Below are 15620 nucleotides of genomic sequence, written 5' to 3'. Positions count from 1 at the left end.
TTGTATAGACATTTATATGTTGTTTATCGACTAATTCTGGCTGTCAGTGGAAGCCAGATCATAGCCAGTATGAACGTCTATTCTCAACTAATTCTGGATGTCAGTGGATGTCTAGATTATGGCCTGACTATTGACATGACCAGGCCATGATCTGGGCGTCCATCGACAGCCAGAATTAGTCGATAAATGAGGTTGAGAAAAGACGTCCAGTCAGGCCATAATCTAGACATCCACTGACAGCCAGAATTAGTCGATAAACAATATATAAACGTCTATACAACGTCCAGAAAAGACGTATAAGAAACTTTCATTCTGGATCCCCAGAGGTCGTCTTGTAGACGTCCTGGATGTCCATAAATGATGTCTAAAAGACGTGGTCTAGACCACTTTTTGCTCACTGGGATGTAATCTCCAGATGCAAGAATGTTTTCTATTTTAAAGATGAATACACCGTCAAAAAACTGGCACACCTCATATGAAAAAGTTGCAAACACCATTATCAAAGCAAGCAATCTTTTTTTTTCTCATAAGAATCATTAAAGAAGAATACGCTTTAGGCCTGGATGTACTTTTCAGTTTTTGCATAATGAGGTCAAAAACAAAACAAACAAATATATCTGCAGTGGTAGGCAATACTTTCTTTAAAAATGCCTTCCGTTTTCAATTAATGTCAGTGCAGACACTGGTTTGCAATTCATTTTTCCCCACACACTCTCAGGTCCTTGCAATAGAGGGCAAATGAGAGCTCCCCCTTTACTTTTCGTCTTCTCACAATAAAGTACAAAACACAAAGCATGGATGATTTCATTAGTTCTCAGTGCATATGTGTATCTAGAGGAGCTGTTTATGGTTTCCTTGGTTACTGACTTTATATGTCGCCTTATCTCCACAGCAGTACAGATCTAAAGTTAGATCTCCAGCTTGATCCATCTGATATTGCAGCAGGACTATTCTTGGCTGCACTGCACCTCGTGCCTAAACACATAACTGTTGTAGCCATGCAGTTACAGCAAAGACTGTCCTCGAGGGTATTACAGCTTTTACTCAATGAAACTGCCCCTTTACACTTCTGAAGAGGTGTTCTTCAGAGTAGTACATACATCAGGGCCCAGCCCCAAGCTACTACATGAAGCTAGGCAGCGTTTGCTGTGCTTGTGATTTCTGCTCTGGGTGTGAACGTGAACAAGTCCATCGCTATATTGCTGCGCTGGTCCTAATCATAGATCATCCACTTTGCCGATTCCTTTTTCTTGGGTGAGCTGAAGGCTGCCACATTCACATCACCAACTTGCCCGGGCCATAACGATAAATTATATTTTATTCTAATTCAGTCTGAGGCATGATTGGCAATGTAGATAACTTGGTCTATCTTATTCTATATCACTCTGCTCTGTCCTTCTGTTCCCTGCCTCTCCTTAAAGGCGTATTTCCCCTGCAGCTTTGTTTTGACCAGTAGATGGCAGCCTGACCACACTGAGCCATGAGAGCTGTCCATGGTGCTGAATGGATGCTCTCTCTCTCTCTCTCTCTCTCTCTGTGTGTGTGTTAGTATGTGGCTGGCTTACTTACTGTGTTTGGATGACTAATGTTTTTATCTATCTATCTATCTATCTATCTATCTATCTATCTATCTATCTATCTATCTATCTATCTATCTATCTATCTATCTATCTATCTATCTTCTTTCCTCTATCTAAATCTCTCTCCTTCTCTCTTTCTCTCTTGAATATCTGTCCATCTGTCTCCCGTCCCGTCTCCTCGCCTCTCTATCTGCCTGTCTGTTCAAGAGCAGCAGCAGATGTGTGTTGTGTCAGGTGACCCTCTGGTCCAGGTTGGAAAACGACAGTCTTTTTAGGAGCGTATGCTGTTATGAAGACTCCCACCAGTAGATGTAAAAAATGTTTTTTTATATATAAATATATATAAAATGACTAAACTAGCCCAATGCACAGAGAGCTACCAGCTTGATGGATGACTCACAGTAATGCTGTGAAATGGCTCAACCCACACACACACAGCCACTCAGTGAAACACACACGACACACACTCATGCTAACACATGCAGCACAACAACCGGGCGCATGCACACACACACACACACTGTATAAACCCATGTCGCACACGCATACACACACACTGGTACACACACGCAGACACACACAGGCTGTGATATCAAAGCTGAGATGGTTAACTATCTGTACAAGGAGGAAGGAGGTTGCCAAGTGGAACAAAATCAGTGTGGATTAACATGGTGGGAGATTAGCAACAAATCTATTATGAAAACTATTTAAAGCAAAATCAAGCTGCTGTAGCCTATAAATCCCGTAACATGTGGTCGAAGGACCCAAGGGGGCTTTTTGAGGGTCTGAGGCAATATGAGGATTAACTCGAAATCAGCAGCCAGCAGCACGACGCCATTCTGATTATTCCAATGTGTGAATGCAACAAACACACATCTCTGTGGAAAAACTTGAGTCGACTGGGCCAAGCAGCCCAGACAGAAGTTAATAAGATGCAGTGCAGCTAATGGCCACTAGAGGCTAGCTCCAAAAAATCCCTGGTTCCATAAGAAATACATTATATCTGTGCTTAAATACAAAATTATGTTCTGTATAAGATGCATCTTCTATGTTTTTTAGTTATAATGATAAGAAAACAGGTTTAAATTAAGAAGATATTAAGACCTGATGAAAGCAGGGCATTTCCTTGATTGGCTCAAAGGAGTGCCAAGACGGCAACAAGTGGTTAATCCTCATCTGAACCCAGAAAAAACCTCTCAGAAAACTAAGGATGATGTCATGAACGTCAGTTTTCAGAGTCTCTACTTTGCCCACTCGCTGGCGTTTCTTGTCATTGTGCGAAAGTAGTGGGTGACACCTGCTGTGAAATAGTGTAATGGGCCAAATTTGGAGTGACACGTGTAATTTGCATTTGGCTCTAAATGTTGCTGCTGCTGTTGGTCGTCTCGGTGGCTCAGCGGGCTAAGTCTCCACGTCGTGTTTGTAGCGTTGTAATCTTGTTAGCGTGATCCTCTGTACATGCCACCGGGGACCGGGGATCAATAACTGGCTCGTGGCTCAGTTTGGGGTGCTCACACACAAACACACACACACACAGACAGACAAACTCATAGAGATGAGAGAATCAGAGTGGTGTTTATACGGCACTGAGATTGATTGAGAGGTAGAGTGTGGTGATTTTACATCATGTGACCTTCTCTGGAAATGTGCTTGAAAGTCAATTGTGTGTGTGTGTCTGTGTGTGTGTGTGTGTGTGTGGCACTGACTTGGACCAACATCATTACCTCTCACAGTCCCCCTGCACAGCTCTTTCCTTCTCCTCTCTTAGTTTTTCTTTCCTTACCGTCTTTTTAAGTTCTCACTGCAGCTCTACCTCACCCTCTCACTTGTCTTTCCTCTTCCTGTGTTGCCACTGCTCCTCCCTCCATGTCTGTCCCACTCCTTTTCTTATTTCCTCAACCTGCCACCTTTCCATTTTGCTGCCACTCTTTGTCCTTCATTTCCTTTTCCTCCCACTTCTTGTTTTCTCACATGGCTCCGCTTGTTCTCCATCATGTATGACTCTTCTCATGTTTTTTTCACCCTTTCCTCCTGTATATCACCTCCTACTCTGTGTCACACGGACCCTCACTCTCACTTTCCTTCTCTCTTGTCTTCCCCCTCTTCATCGATCCAATCTTCTCTCCTCCTTATTATACATTATTGTCACCCCCTCTCTCCTTCTTGAAATCTGTATTTCTTCCTCTCCTCTCTTCATCCAATCCTCCCCCCTCTTCTCACTTCATCCCTTCCCTTTCCCCCTTCCTTCCCAAGCAATTGTTCCCTTTTCCTCGTTCCCCTCTGATCCCTCTTTCCTTCAGCCCTCCTTTCCTTTCATCCTTTTATACCCCTCCTCTCCCCTCTTTTTCTCTATCTCTTTCTATTTTCATTCCTTCCATCCATCCCCTTTGCTCCGTCCCTAACCTAGTCTTTACTTAATCCTCCTGGCATCTCTTTTCATCCTTCCCTCCCTTTCAATCTCCTTACTTCCCTCTTTCCTTCACTTCTTTAACCCCTCTCCCCCTCCACCTCTTTTTCTGTCTTTACTGAAATCACCTTCTTTCTTATCATCTTATCTTGCTTCACCTCTTCCCTTACACTGTACTTTTCTCCCCCCCATCCTCTTGCTTCCTTCCTCACTTCTCTTTTCCCGAACACCTGTCTTTCATCCCTCCTTTTTCCTCTCATCCGCCCTCCATCTCTCTTAAACCCCTCAGTCTTTCCCCTCTTTTTCATCCCTCTCTCCTCCCTTGAAATCCCCACTTTCTCATTCCCCTCTCACCCCTTCCTCCCTCTCCAGTCACTCTTCCCTACCTTTCCCCCCTCTCTGCTTCCTCCCTTCCTCTCCTCCTCCACCATCTCCCACTTTTCCTCCCTCTCTCTTACTCCCCCCCCACCTCTCTCGCTCTCTGTCTCTTTGCGTCTGCCTCTCTCACCCATGCTCTCTCTCCCTCTCCCCTCTCTCTCCCTCAGTCGTCGCTCGCTCGCCGTGCTGTGCGGACCTACCGACCACCTCTCTCTTCCTCTCCCTCACTCAATCTTCTTCATCTCTCTGTCCCTCTCCTCCGGTCCTCCGGTCTCTGCTATGACAGCTCACACCAGCAGCGTGTTGCCCGATCCCAGACCGACAACCCCTCTGCGGTCATCCTGTCCAAACGTTGACATGGACATGTGTGTGTGGGATATTCGCGATTGATCTTTCGGGTGTAATTATTTTTTGTTTTTCTGTTGTTGTTTTTTATTTTGTATAAAAACGAAAGAAAAAGGAGGAGGGGGGCGGCCGTCCTCTTTTACCCCCCTCCGCTTCCTTCAGCCAAGCAGAGCGGCAAGGTGGGGAGAAGGCTTTAAAATTAAGCCAGCTTGGATTTATTTAACAGCAAAATGACGGATTTGGGAGCGCCGGGGCTGCTGCTGATGAGGAGGAGGCTGAACGTGAAGAAAACGGGCAGGCTGAGACGCGACCTCCCGCTTCTCCTCCTGCTGGGGCTCCTCTTCGGGGATTTCTCCTCGTCCAAGGGTGAGTTTTGGAGGTTTTCTCGATCTTGTCCGTGTGTGTTTGTGTGTGCGTGTGTGCGCGCATACGCGTGTGTGCGCGCGCGTGTCGGAGGGGAACGGAGTGGTCGCAGGTTTGCCGTGTGTGCGTATGAGAGCGCGCGCGAGAGAGAGTGAGAGGGACGGAGAGGTGGTTAATTCGTTGCTGCGGTGTGTGTGTGTGTGTGCGTGTGTGTAGGATAGAGGCAGTTATATCTCTGTGTGTGTGTGCGCGCGCGCTCTCGCCGCTCCGGATAGCGTGCGTGTGTCCTTTTGTGCGTGCGCGTTTGCGATAAGCGAGAGTGTTAAAGAGAGAATGAGAGCAAGCCTATATGCACGCGCAGTGTGTGTGTGTGTGTGTGTGTATGAGCGCGTGCGTGAGAGACAGACAAGAGTGCAGTGCCCAACTTGGACACAGTATTGCATCTGGGGAACAGTGTCGGCATTCTCATGTTTTGGGCCTCCATGCTGCAAAGATATTTCCATCCAAATAAATAAAAACAAGTTGCAATAAGTCACAGATCACTCAGACGGGATCTCATGCGCTTCATCCACATGCAGACAGCAATCAGGGCATCACACAGGGAGGCAGAAAGTCTGGTCTGGTTGAAGGGAAAGCTTGGCAACTGACTCAATAACCAAATGAGCAGAGAGGGAGACTCAGACTCAGAGAGAGAGAGAGAGAGATGGGGTGAAATTTCATCTGGAGGGCATGTAGGAGAGGAAATCCCATGCTCAGAGTATAACATGATTTTGTGGAGTCACATACAAACAGAGTAGCAGTCGTGTCAGAGGTTGTGGAGAGTCTGATAGTGTGACAGGAGGTCGATCCCGTCCATCAGCAGCCCAGCAGCTCTGTGTTGGCGGGGATTTTGGTGGCCAACGGAGGTCCCTCGTGTTTTCAGATGGATGGACGGATGGACAGAGAAGAAAGTGTTAACATTCTCCTCGTTCGGTGGGAGTGTTACTGTTAGTCTGTTTATCAATAGCTTCTCTGTGTGCACTTCTCCTCCCTCTCTTTCTCAGCGCTTGTCCCTCTGTATTTCGCTCTCAATCTCTCCCTCTCACACACACACATGCACACATCTGTCAGATTTTTTCCCCTCTGCCACGAAGAAGAAAATGGTTTCTAGCAGTGTTAAAAGTCTGATAATTGTGCGCGTGTATCAGTATTTTGTTCTTGTGCGGTGGCAATGCTTTCCCCTTCACTGCTGATCTATCTCTGGGTCTTGCATACTGTTCATTTATCTTGTGTGTTTGGTGGTGTTATCTCTATCTGTATTCCCCTGCCATACATGCAGGCTGTCAACCTGGAAAATAAAGGGGATTCGAGTGGTTGTGGGAGAATTGTGTATGTTGCTGAATATGATGATGGTGCGCTTAAGCTGTTTATGATTGAAAGCAATTGCTCCTTATCACCTGCGGTTTATCTTTGACTTCAGTACGGGTGCGCGTGTGTGTTCGTGTGTGTTTCCTTCCTTATTTATCAGCATTAAAAGCTGGATTTTATCAGGCTGTCTTTTGTTTTTTACAGTCATAAGCAGTTTTATAATGGCAATGAGATGCTGCTGATTCTATATTTGATTATTCTTCTCATCCTAAACCAAGAAAATGTAGAATATGTAATTCATGCTTTCAATCCATCATCTAAAAAAAACTGACCATGGCCTCAAATTAAGACCTTTCATGTCACATTATTACTGCGTCATGTGCAGCACACTGGCAGCTATTTCTAGTTATTGGAGACCTAAACACGCAGAAAGACAGAGCGAGAGAAAATTAAAGGGCAGAAAGACATCTGGAAAGACAGACGGAGGGTGGCAATAATTTATTTCGTCAAACCTCAAACCCCAGATGGTTGCCTTTTTAAATGTGATGTCGCTCTCTAAATTCCAACACTCAACTAATTGTGATTGTCTGGAAATGTCACTTAAAAATGTCATTAAAAGTCAGGTATCTTCAGACATTGACTTGAAGTGCAAATAAACAACCCAGTTGGCATTAAGATGAAGGAAATAGTGTAATTTAACATCGTTTTTAGGGAGCTGGTGATTAGTTTTCATAATTTAACACAAATTTAGCAAAAAGTTTAAAAAATCCTCCGAAAACCGCCCTCGCTAAACCTGCAATCCGTTCCTCGATGAGCTTCTATAAGAGGATGTTTCTGCTCTTGTATTCACTGTGACAGTCGGGGGTTCTTCAGATTATCACCACACGAGTTATTTCAGTAATTACCACTTGTTTTGAGGACATAATAATAATAATAATAATAATAATAACAATAATGTTAATAACAGCCAAAGGCTCCATCTTCGACATTTGCCCAGTTAGTAAAGAGCATAATTGCCAATTAAATACAGGAAGTTATTTTAAAAAGCAAATCTTGGATTGAACCACATTACTTAATTTCATCATAATATATAAAGAAGTCGTGCTAATCAAGAATCGTAATTATGCTGATTTGATGCTCATGAAACAATACAGAATCAGGTTCTCGTGGCCTGTCCTGCTCCTGTATTTACAGTCATTACGTATATTTAACTGCCAAACTGCTTCTGCTCAGACAGAGAGAAAAAATAAATTCAGCCCATTCACCAACAGGTTGTTCCTGCCAAGAAACGTCCAAATGTCCAACTGTGATGATAATTCCACAAACTCCAATCCGTGCTTATATAATTGATATATTGTTAACTGCACTCGACAGGGGATTGTACAAAAGACATTTTCTGGCACACACTTACTCACACACACAGTTTAGAATAACATGTTTGAGAATTTCATTTTAGACTCCCAGGGGGGCTATGAAGCACCAGTTTAATCACTCACACACACTCACTTATTCACTTAAAGAAATAAACACACACACACGCATTTCAGTGACTTATTTTCATTCGCTGTTCAAAGTGACGCCTGATGAAATGTCTCTGTTTCTGAAGCTTTTTAATGTTTTTTTTTTTTTTATCCTTATGAGGACATTAAGACCTGAACGCACGCACTCACACACCCTCACGTACACACACCCACACAAGAACATGCACGTGGTGACAATTAGCTGACATTGAATCAATGCCAAACAACAAGATATTGGAACTAGCTGTCTGTCCCCCTGCCTGGCATACTAATATCACACACATGGGAAATGGACAAACTCAATCACACACACACACACACACACACACACACACACACACACACACACACACTGTTCCTGTGGATGAGAAGAGAGCTAATTAAAACAGCTATCTGCCCAATTCAAATTCACTGTAGGTGCACAAAGCGGAGGGATATAGACATATAGCAGAAGTGTGAAACCTGTGTGTGAAACTTGTGAGAATTCGCAAAGGAGAAAATGTGAGAGAAATAAATGACTTTGTAATTCAGACACTGATTAAAAGTTTGCGTATTTTGAGCATAGATGCTCATTCTTGTCCTTGGGAATATGCAGTATACTGGATGTGGTAAATATTCTCTCTGCATGCTTTTCCAACACCCTTATACATTGGCCTTCTGCAGTGAATGGTCCTCTATGTTGCATAACAAGGGGAAGACCTTGGGCTGCAGTGGAAAACTGTATTTATAGTTAAGTAAGTTGCTTTTTGTGTGTATAATGTTTACTAGAGATGCACCAGGCCATACAATAAAATAGCTTACAGCATGTTAGCTAAAGTGGGATATATTGCAGTTCATTTTCAATTGTCCAGTAACAGAGCACTTCACTTTGGGGCTTGTTTGAGTGAGAGAAGGTTCTGTAACCTGGAGCAGTTTTGGAGGAAGTGTTAATTAAACGCCATTTAAATTGCAGATGTTTCTGTATTTCTATCAATTATATTTCTGAGAAAGAAAATCGGAATAAGACAAAATGGGAATCGGCAGGTCAGACAAACTATCAGAAATCAGAATTGGCCAAGACAATTGCAATAGGTGCATATCTGATATTTACCACATACATTATAGAAGAATAGTACACTTTTAAACTAGACATAGACAAGGTGACATGTTTTAAGTGACTGTGAGGAAAACATCATCAACAATAATACCACTTCTAAACACTAGGGGGTGTGAAAGTTGTCTGTTGCCACTTTAATAAGTAAATGGAGTTTTTGTTTACGATATTTACAACATATGTTTTAGAAGAATTTAGAAGAACACAATACCTTAAACTTGCACTAGACAAGTTTTTTGGTTTAACATCGTTATGAAGCATTATGTTGATTGCACAATGTAATGGCTGTGTAATAACGACACCATCGGCGTTTAGATTGGTTCCCTATTGACCTCGCTTTCACTGTACAATTTTGTTTGCCACCAGGCACGAAATCTCTCGGGAAAAGGAGGATTAAGTGACAATCCAGTCAGACTGGCTGGCTGGCACCACTTCTGTCTGCCTTCACATCTTTGTTATTGACTAAATGAATGAATAATCTCTATGTTGTTGTTAGGAAAATGGAAACCATCCTGTGGTTTGCTTTTACCTTAAGTCCCCTTATTCGACATGTATACGTAAACATTTAATAAATGGGTTGTAACACACTATAATAAAGTTGTAAGCAAACATAAGTTTTTAATAATGTATTTGTTAACAGTAACTCCTCCTGTTGGAGGCTGCTATAGGAGCAGATAATGATTGACAATAGCATAATAAAGCTTTGTAGAAGACATTATAACTGTTGCAAAATATTCTACACTAATAAACACTCAAAAATGTCCCTATATCTGCTTTAAAACTGTATTATGTTGCGTTATAAACCATTTTAATGGCTGTTTACTCCTAGAAATGCTAAATAGGGGGACTTAAAAGTTTTACTGAATTTACTGATTTGGAGTTTAACTGGGATTTTGAAAATTAATTATGTACAGCCTCTGATCGGTTTGGATATTGTAACTCACCAGATGCTCCGATGTGTCGCGATTCCCTTGAGTGCAGCGCAATGTTTGTGCGCATGCAGAAGCACGTGTGTGGATGCCTTGCCCATGTTTGTGTGTGTCTCTGTGCTTGTGCTGGTGTACCAATGATACATGACTTACTTTGACTCCAGTGAAGATGTTGCACGTTTGTGTGGGATTCCCTGTGTATGAGTGTGTGTGTGTGTGTGTGTGTGTGTGTGTGTGTGTGTGTGTGTGTGTTTTAATAATTTTCTGCTTCCTGTGTATGAGAAGCATGGGAGCACTTGTAACTTTCACCTCTACGTGGGAGAGACAGACTAAAAGGCACACACACACACACACACACACACACACACACACACACACACACACACACAGACAGACAGACAGACAGACAGACAGACAGACACACACACACACACACACACACAGAAAGAGAGAAATTTTGTTCAGTTTACACGTGCTTGTATAATAATTGAATCCCCTCAGTCACACCAAAGACCACACACAGTTCAAACAAATCTGGGCTTCTGAAAAGAGCTGGGGACACGTGTGTGTGTGTGTGTGTGTGTGTGTGTGTGTGTGTGTGTGTGTGTGTGTGTGTGTGTGCGCACCTGTGACGGAAAGAGCGAGACATCTCATTGAGTTCTGATGATTTTCAGGTACTTGAGGGTCCTCCTCGTTGTCCAGCGAGACCAGAGAACACACACACACTTCAGTACAGTTAACTGCTGCAGAGTACACAGTTCAATGGAGAGCAAAGACGTAGTGTGTGAGTGTGTGTGTAAGAGAGATCCAGTAGAGATAGACTGAGCGATCTAATGAAAACTGGAAGCAATGCACCATTCGTTTTTCATTTTCACATTGACATTGAAATTTAAATCCATATACAGTATATTAATGTACGTGCAGCACATGCAAAGTGAAACGGGCCCTACCGTTCGTCTCAATGAATACAATCAGTGAGCACACAAAGTACATGTTAAGTACACATGGGTCATTATGCTCTTGATGTTGGAGGAAAAAGAGGCTTTCCTTGCAGTCCATGCTGTTTTGAAAATGAGCGAGTAATCTAGCTTCATGGTGTTCAAATGACAGAAGTTTTAAAAGAGCCATGGCCTACATACAGTGGAGTAATGCAGGGGGAGAGGGCAGTGAGAGAGACAGAGAGCAGAGGAGAATATGTGTGAAGACAGAGGGAGAGAGAGAGATGGAGATAGAGGCCGAGATCAGAGCAAGTGTGTTAAAGAGACACTGGGACAGAGAAGAAGAGCTATGCACTGGGGGACAATGTGAAAGAGAAAATGAAAATGTATTCCCCAGCAGATGCGATTAATCAGGAATGACTTTTCCATCTTGCACTGCTCGGCTAGTAATGTCTGGCATTAAGTAATGACATCATAACCCTGTCCACCTTGGATTTATAGCACAGATACAGAGGGAAATCCACCACGCTGACCTAAAGGCACGGGCAAACAGGGTCCTAAAATCTGATGAAATTAATGAGTGGGCTCGAATATTTCATGCTCGCTAGTAAATACTGCACCACACGCAGCAGAATCTTACACCTATCTGTCATTTGAAATCAGAGAAGAAAAAAGTGAATTAAAAGAGCATGTGTATATCATATGGAATCGCATGACAGAGCTTGAAATTATGGACGTCATAAAAGCGCCGTCGCATAGCTGGACCAGCTGTGTTTTAACACCCATTAGTATGCATGAGTAAATGTCATGTCAACTTTATTTGTCAGGCTCTTTTTCTGAACCATCATGTTAATGTTTTATCTGAAATCCAACTAATCGAGGACACGACATTCGTCTTTTTAACTGTTAGCATTGTCTACATACATCCAGCATCTAAATTAAGATCTACTGCATGCTATTAAAACCTCCATGTGCTGTAACAGGCTATAAAGAATCCTGATTTGTATCTTAGGTTAAAACTTTGACTCGGTTGGTAAGAAGATTTTAATGCGGCCACTTTGGCAGCTTGTTGCTGTTTTTCTGTACCTTGTGGTGCAGACGCCTCGCTGTGGTGGGAGCTGAGGGTTATTTCATAACACAGGATTACTCAGCCAGCCAGCTCTAAAAATAAGCATGAAATGAACCTCTCAACCAGAGTTCATAATGAAAGATCAGTCCGTGTGGCTACAAGACATCCATGAAAACCAATATCCAAATTTAATTTGACAAATTATTCAGAACATCAACAGCTGTGGTGTTTTTTAACCAATTTCGGCGAAGGATATAATTGCCACCGCTTTCCAGTTTGTTGGCTGTGCTGTGCAATGCATTCTGGGAGCAGCGTAGTGGATTCAAAAAGCAGTGCTGACCGCTTCATGTTTGCATAAAATTGATGTCTAGTCTGACAAACATCACCTGCTATACCTTTGAGAACTTTTCAGACAATTCAGTATATTTTTCATTATATATTCTTCAGCAAACACTTCCCAAGTGTTTTGTTGCCCTTGTCCCAACTTGTTTGAAATGTGTTGTTACCAGCAAATTCAGAATAAGTATATATTTAGAGAATATCTACGAAGTTGATGTGGTAAAACATTAAATATGTAATCTAATGATTTCAACTGAGTAGATATAAAAAAGGATTAGTAATTAGTCACATTCTGTTTAATTAATTAACTAATTCATTTATAGTGTAGTGGTATAGTGTTTAGTTTAACGGCATAAAAAACACAATATTTTTTGCAGGTTTTAGTACAGGAGAGAACCGAAGCCTGGTCAGAAATAGGACGATTTTGAGGAAAGGTTTTTTTCAAATCCTTTAAAAGTTTCCTTTGTTTACATTTTTTCTCAGCTAAGCAAACAAATCACACTCAAATGTACTTTAGCATCCATCAGCAACTTTCTTTCTGGACCACCCTACTTTTTTCTCTCTTCTGTTGGAGCCCTTTGCAGCGGTGGCCTCACTGCGTCAGCACATACAGTAGGTCTCATCGAAATGAATAAGGATACTGCTTTTTCTGTTAAAAATAGTGCCATTGTTGGTCTGAATCTAAAACTATTCCTTATTACTGTGTATCCCAGGGCTAGCAACCTAAAATAACACAGATAAAAGTAATATGGTAATTACTGATCCAGGTAGGGAAAATCACTTTTTGAAGAGAGTGCAGGGTCAGCTGGTAGGAGCTGGTAGGGATTCAGTGTTTTGCTCAAGGATAATTAAATAGTATGGAGATTTTTTTTTTTTTAGCATCCACCCTACAGCTTCTGCTGGTCTGGTGCTGCTGTCCACTCAATGTAGCGGCTAAAGTATCTGTTAATGTGGCACTTTTGCTATTTTATTATTTCCGCTTCGCCTCTCTGTTAGCATGACATTTCTATAAGCTGTAGGCTAATGGCTGGCTAGCGGGCTAGCATTAAGCAGGCTAATGTGTCTGTTAATGTTACATTAGTGTTATTTCAGTTTTTCTCGCTTAGTTCCATGGTTTAAGGGCATAGTATGTGTGTGTGTGTGTGTGTGTGTGTGTGTGCCACCACCGTTGCAGCACACCTACGCTGTGTGTGTGTGTGTGTATGTGTGTCGTGTACTCTATGACTGTGTGTGTGTATGCGCGCTCTACATATGGAGCCAATGAGTTACATTTCCATTTCAAAGCGACGAGTCAGCAGCAGCAGAAGCTACTTTCATCCATTAATGTGATTTTAAGGGAGAGAGCGAGACAGTGAGACACACAGAAAGAAATACATAGAGCCACAGTAATAATTACTCTCCCGGTTGGCAAAGGGTTCAGATTGTTTATTAGTGTCTCTGTCTCTACTCTCTGCTACCTCCCATCTCCCTCTATCTTTCCTTGTCTTTTTAGTCAAATTATGTGTACTCCACTTATCTGCTGAGCAGTCCAGTGGTTTAATGCAGCTGTCACTCACATTAACGGGTTCACTGCTCTCTGAAGTGTGATTGTTGTTGTGCCGTATCTTTTAAAAGTTGAAAAGTCGGCGACGATGAATCATTTTAAAGAAAGAAACAGTCTGCGAGTGTTGGTGTTTGTCTTGGCCTTCAAGAGAAAAATGCTTAGGGTTAGATCCGTGTGTGTGTGTGTTTTAGGGGGGAAGTAGTGCGGGGATTATTTTGTGCTTGGGTGCCCTTTTGCGTGTAAATGTCCATGCGTAAGCTAAAAGTGTGCGTGTGGCACTTTTTGTAGGCATCATGTGTGTGTACACAGCTTTTCTGAGTGCAACCATGCGAAAGCTGTACAAGCTGTGTGTCATATTAATGTAGTGTTGCAACTTGAAAGTGAATGTGTTAGTTTTAAATTTGTTTATGGATGTCTATTAGTGTTTGCTTGTTTACACACATCTGCATGAGTGGGTGTATTTGCTCGTAGGAGTTTGTCCATGTAAAGACATTTTTAAACTGTGTCTTCCCATAAAGTCTGTGCATCTGTGCATGGATATGAGCACAGACACAGCATGGAGTACAAACATATGAGGCATGTGGCTGTGAGTGAGGCGATGGTTATTGCTGTAGCCTTGTGTGTGTGTGTGTGTGTGTGTGTGCGCGTGTGTGTGCGCGTGTGTGCACTTGCGTGTGTATTTGGAAGACTTCTGTGTGTGTCAACATTAACAGCTGGCATGTTTGTGTGTAAATCTGTGTTTATGCATTTTGAACTGAGTGTGTGTGTGCGTGCGTGTGCGTGTGTGTGTGTGTGTGTTTGTGAGTATGTCTGAGTATAAATGCATTAGCCACAGGCTATCGTTGCTCCAGTAGCATCGTTCTTATTCCATCCATTTTTAATGATCGGTAATGGTCGCTAGCAGTGTTGAACCTACATCGTAAGGACACGGCAAAAAAATGGTCCCGTGGTACACAAAGTGAGGGAGACAGAGGAAGGCAGCCTGAAAAACAGATTGGAAAAGAGGGAGAGGAGAAACCGGGAGGGTGTTAATAGATGTTAGCTTGTGGAAACCAACATCATAGGAGCGCTGCTGAAAAGGTCCCGTGGCACACTGTGCCACTGCAGCACAGCCCTACAGGGAAGACGGTGGGAGAGGAGGAGGGAGGGAGGGAGGAAGGAGGTGAGAAACTGGCCGGCAGGCTCGCTGACTGACTGACTGACTGACTGTCACTTTGATTTACAGACTAAATGATGGACTGGTTGTTAAGTTGATTGATTGACTTGCTGGCTGATTGGTTATGTTACAGGCTGGCTAAGTGACTGACTGAGGCAATTGCTGATTTGTTGAAGGCTTTTTACAAGGTTGCTTCGTAATGGCGGAGCAGGCGAGGGAAGGAGGAGAGAAGAGAGGGAGCAGATGGAGAGATAAATGAAGAGCAAGGCCTCTTAATTGTGTTTAAACTCTACAAAAAGGGTTTGGAATGAGTTTCAAGGGTCCAAAGGCCAAGAAACGTACCGAGCACATAATGGCTGTTAAATTGTTTCTTGTTAAATTTAGGTTTTATTTGTTTCCATTAAAGACCACAATGTGCTTTATTACCAATGCTTCCTTGTGCCATCCTTGGGGTATATAGCAGGATTTTACTCACCGAAATTCAGTTGAATCAAATCAAAGTAAATCAAATCAAATTGATCTGTATTAAACTAAATTAAATAACATAGGGCAGTGGAAACATTTGGAACAATTCATCAAACGAAGTTTAAAAAAAAAAAAAAGCAGAGAGATT

At 42.5% G+C, this 15620-nt stretch overlaps 1 protein-coding gene across 2 annotated transcripts in view; it reads left to right on the top strand.

Annotated features, from left to right (window-relative positions):
• The first annotated feature begins 4571 nt into the window (after window positions 1–4571).
• LOC311273248 (CUB and sushi domain-containing protein 1-like) overlaps window positions 4572–15620 on the top strand; it is a 396934-nt gene continuing 385885 nt past the window's right edge. For both annotated transcript variants that reach the window (XM_084380198.1, XM_084380197.1), the window contains exon 1: window positions 4572–5076. In XM_084380198.1, coding sequence (XP_084236324.1) covers window positions 4941–5076 — 136 coding nt within the window. In that variant the 5' untranslated portion in view covers window positions 4572–4940. The remainder of the gene's footprint in view (window positions 5077–15620) is intronic.

This window comes from Pagrus pagrus, assembly GCF_965226575.1.
Source record: "Pagrus pagrus genome assembly, chromosome: 1".
Classification (NCBI taxonomy): Eukaryota; Metazoa; Chordata; class Actinopteri; order Spariformes; family Sparidae; genus Pagrus; species Pagrus pagrus.
This window is presented reverse-complemented; position numbering and strand designations above follow the sequence as displayed.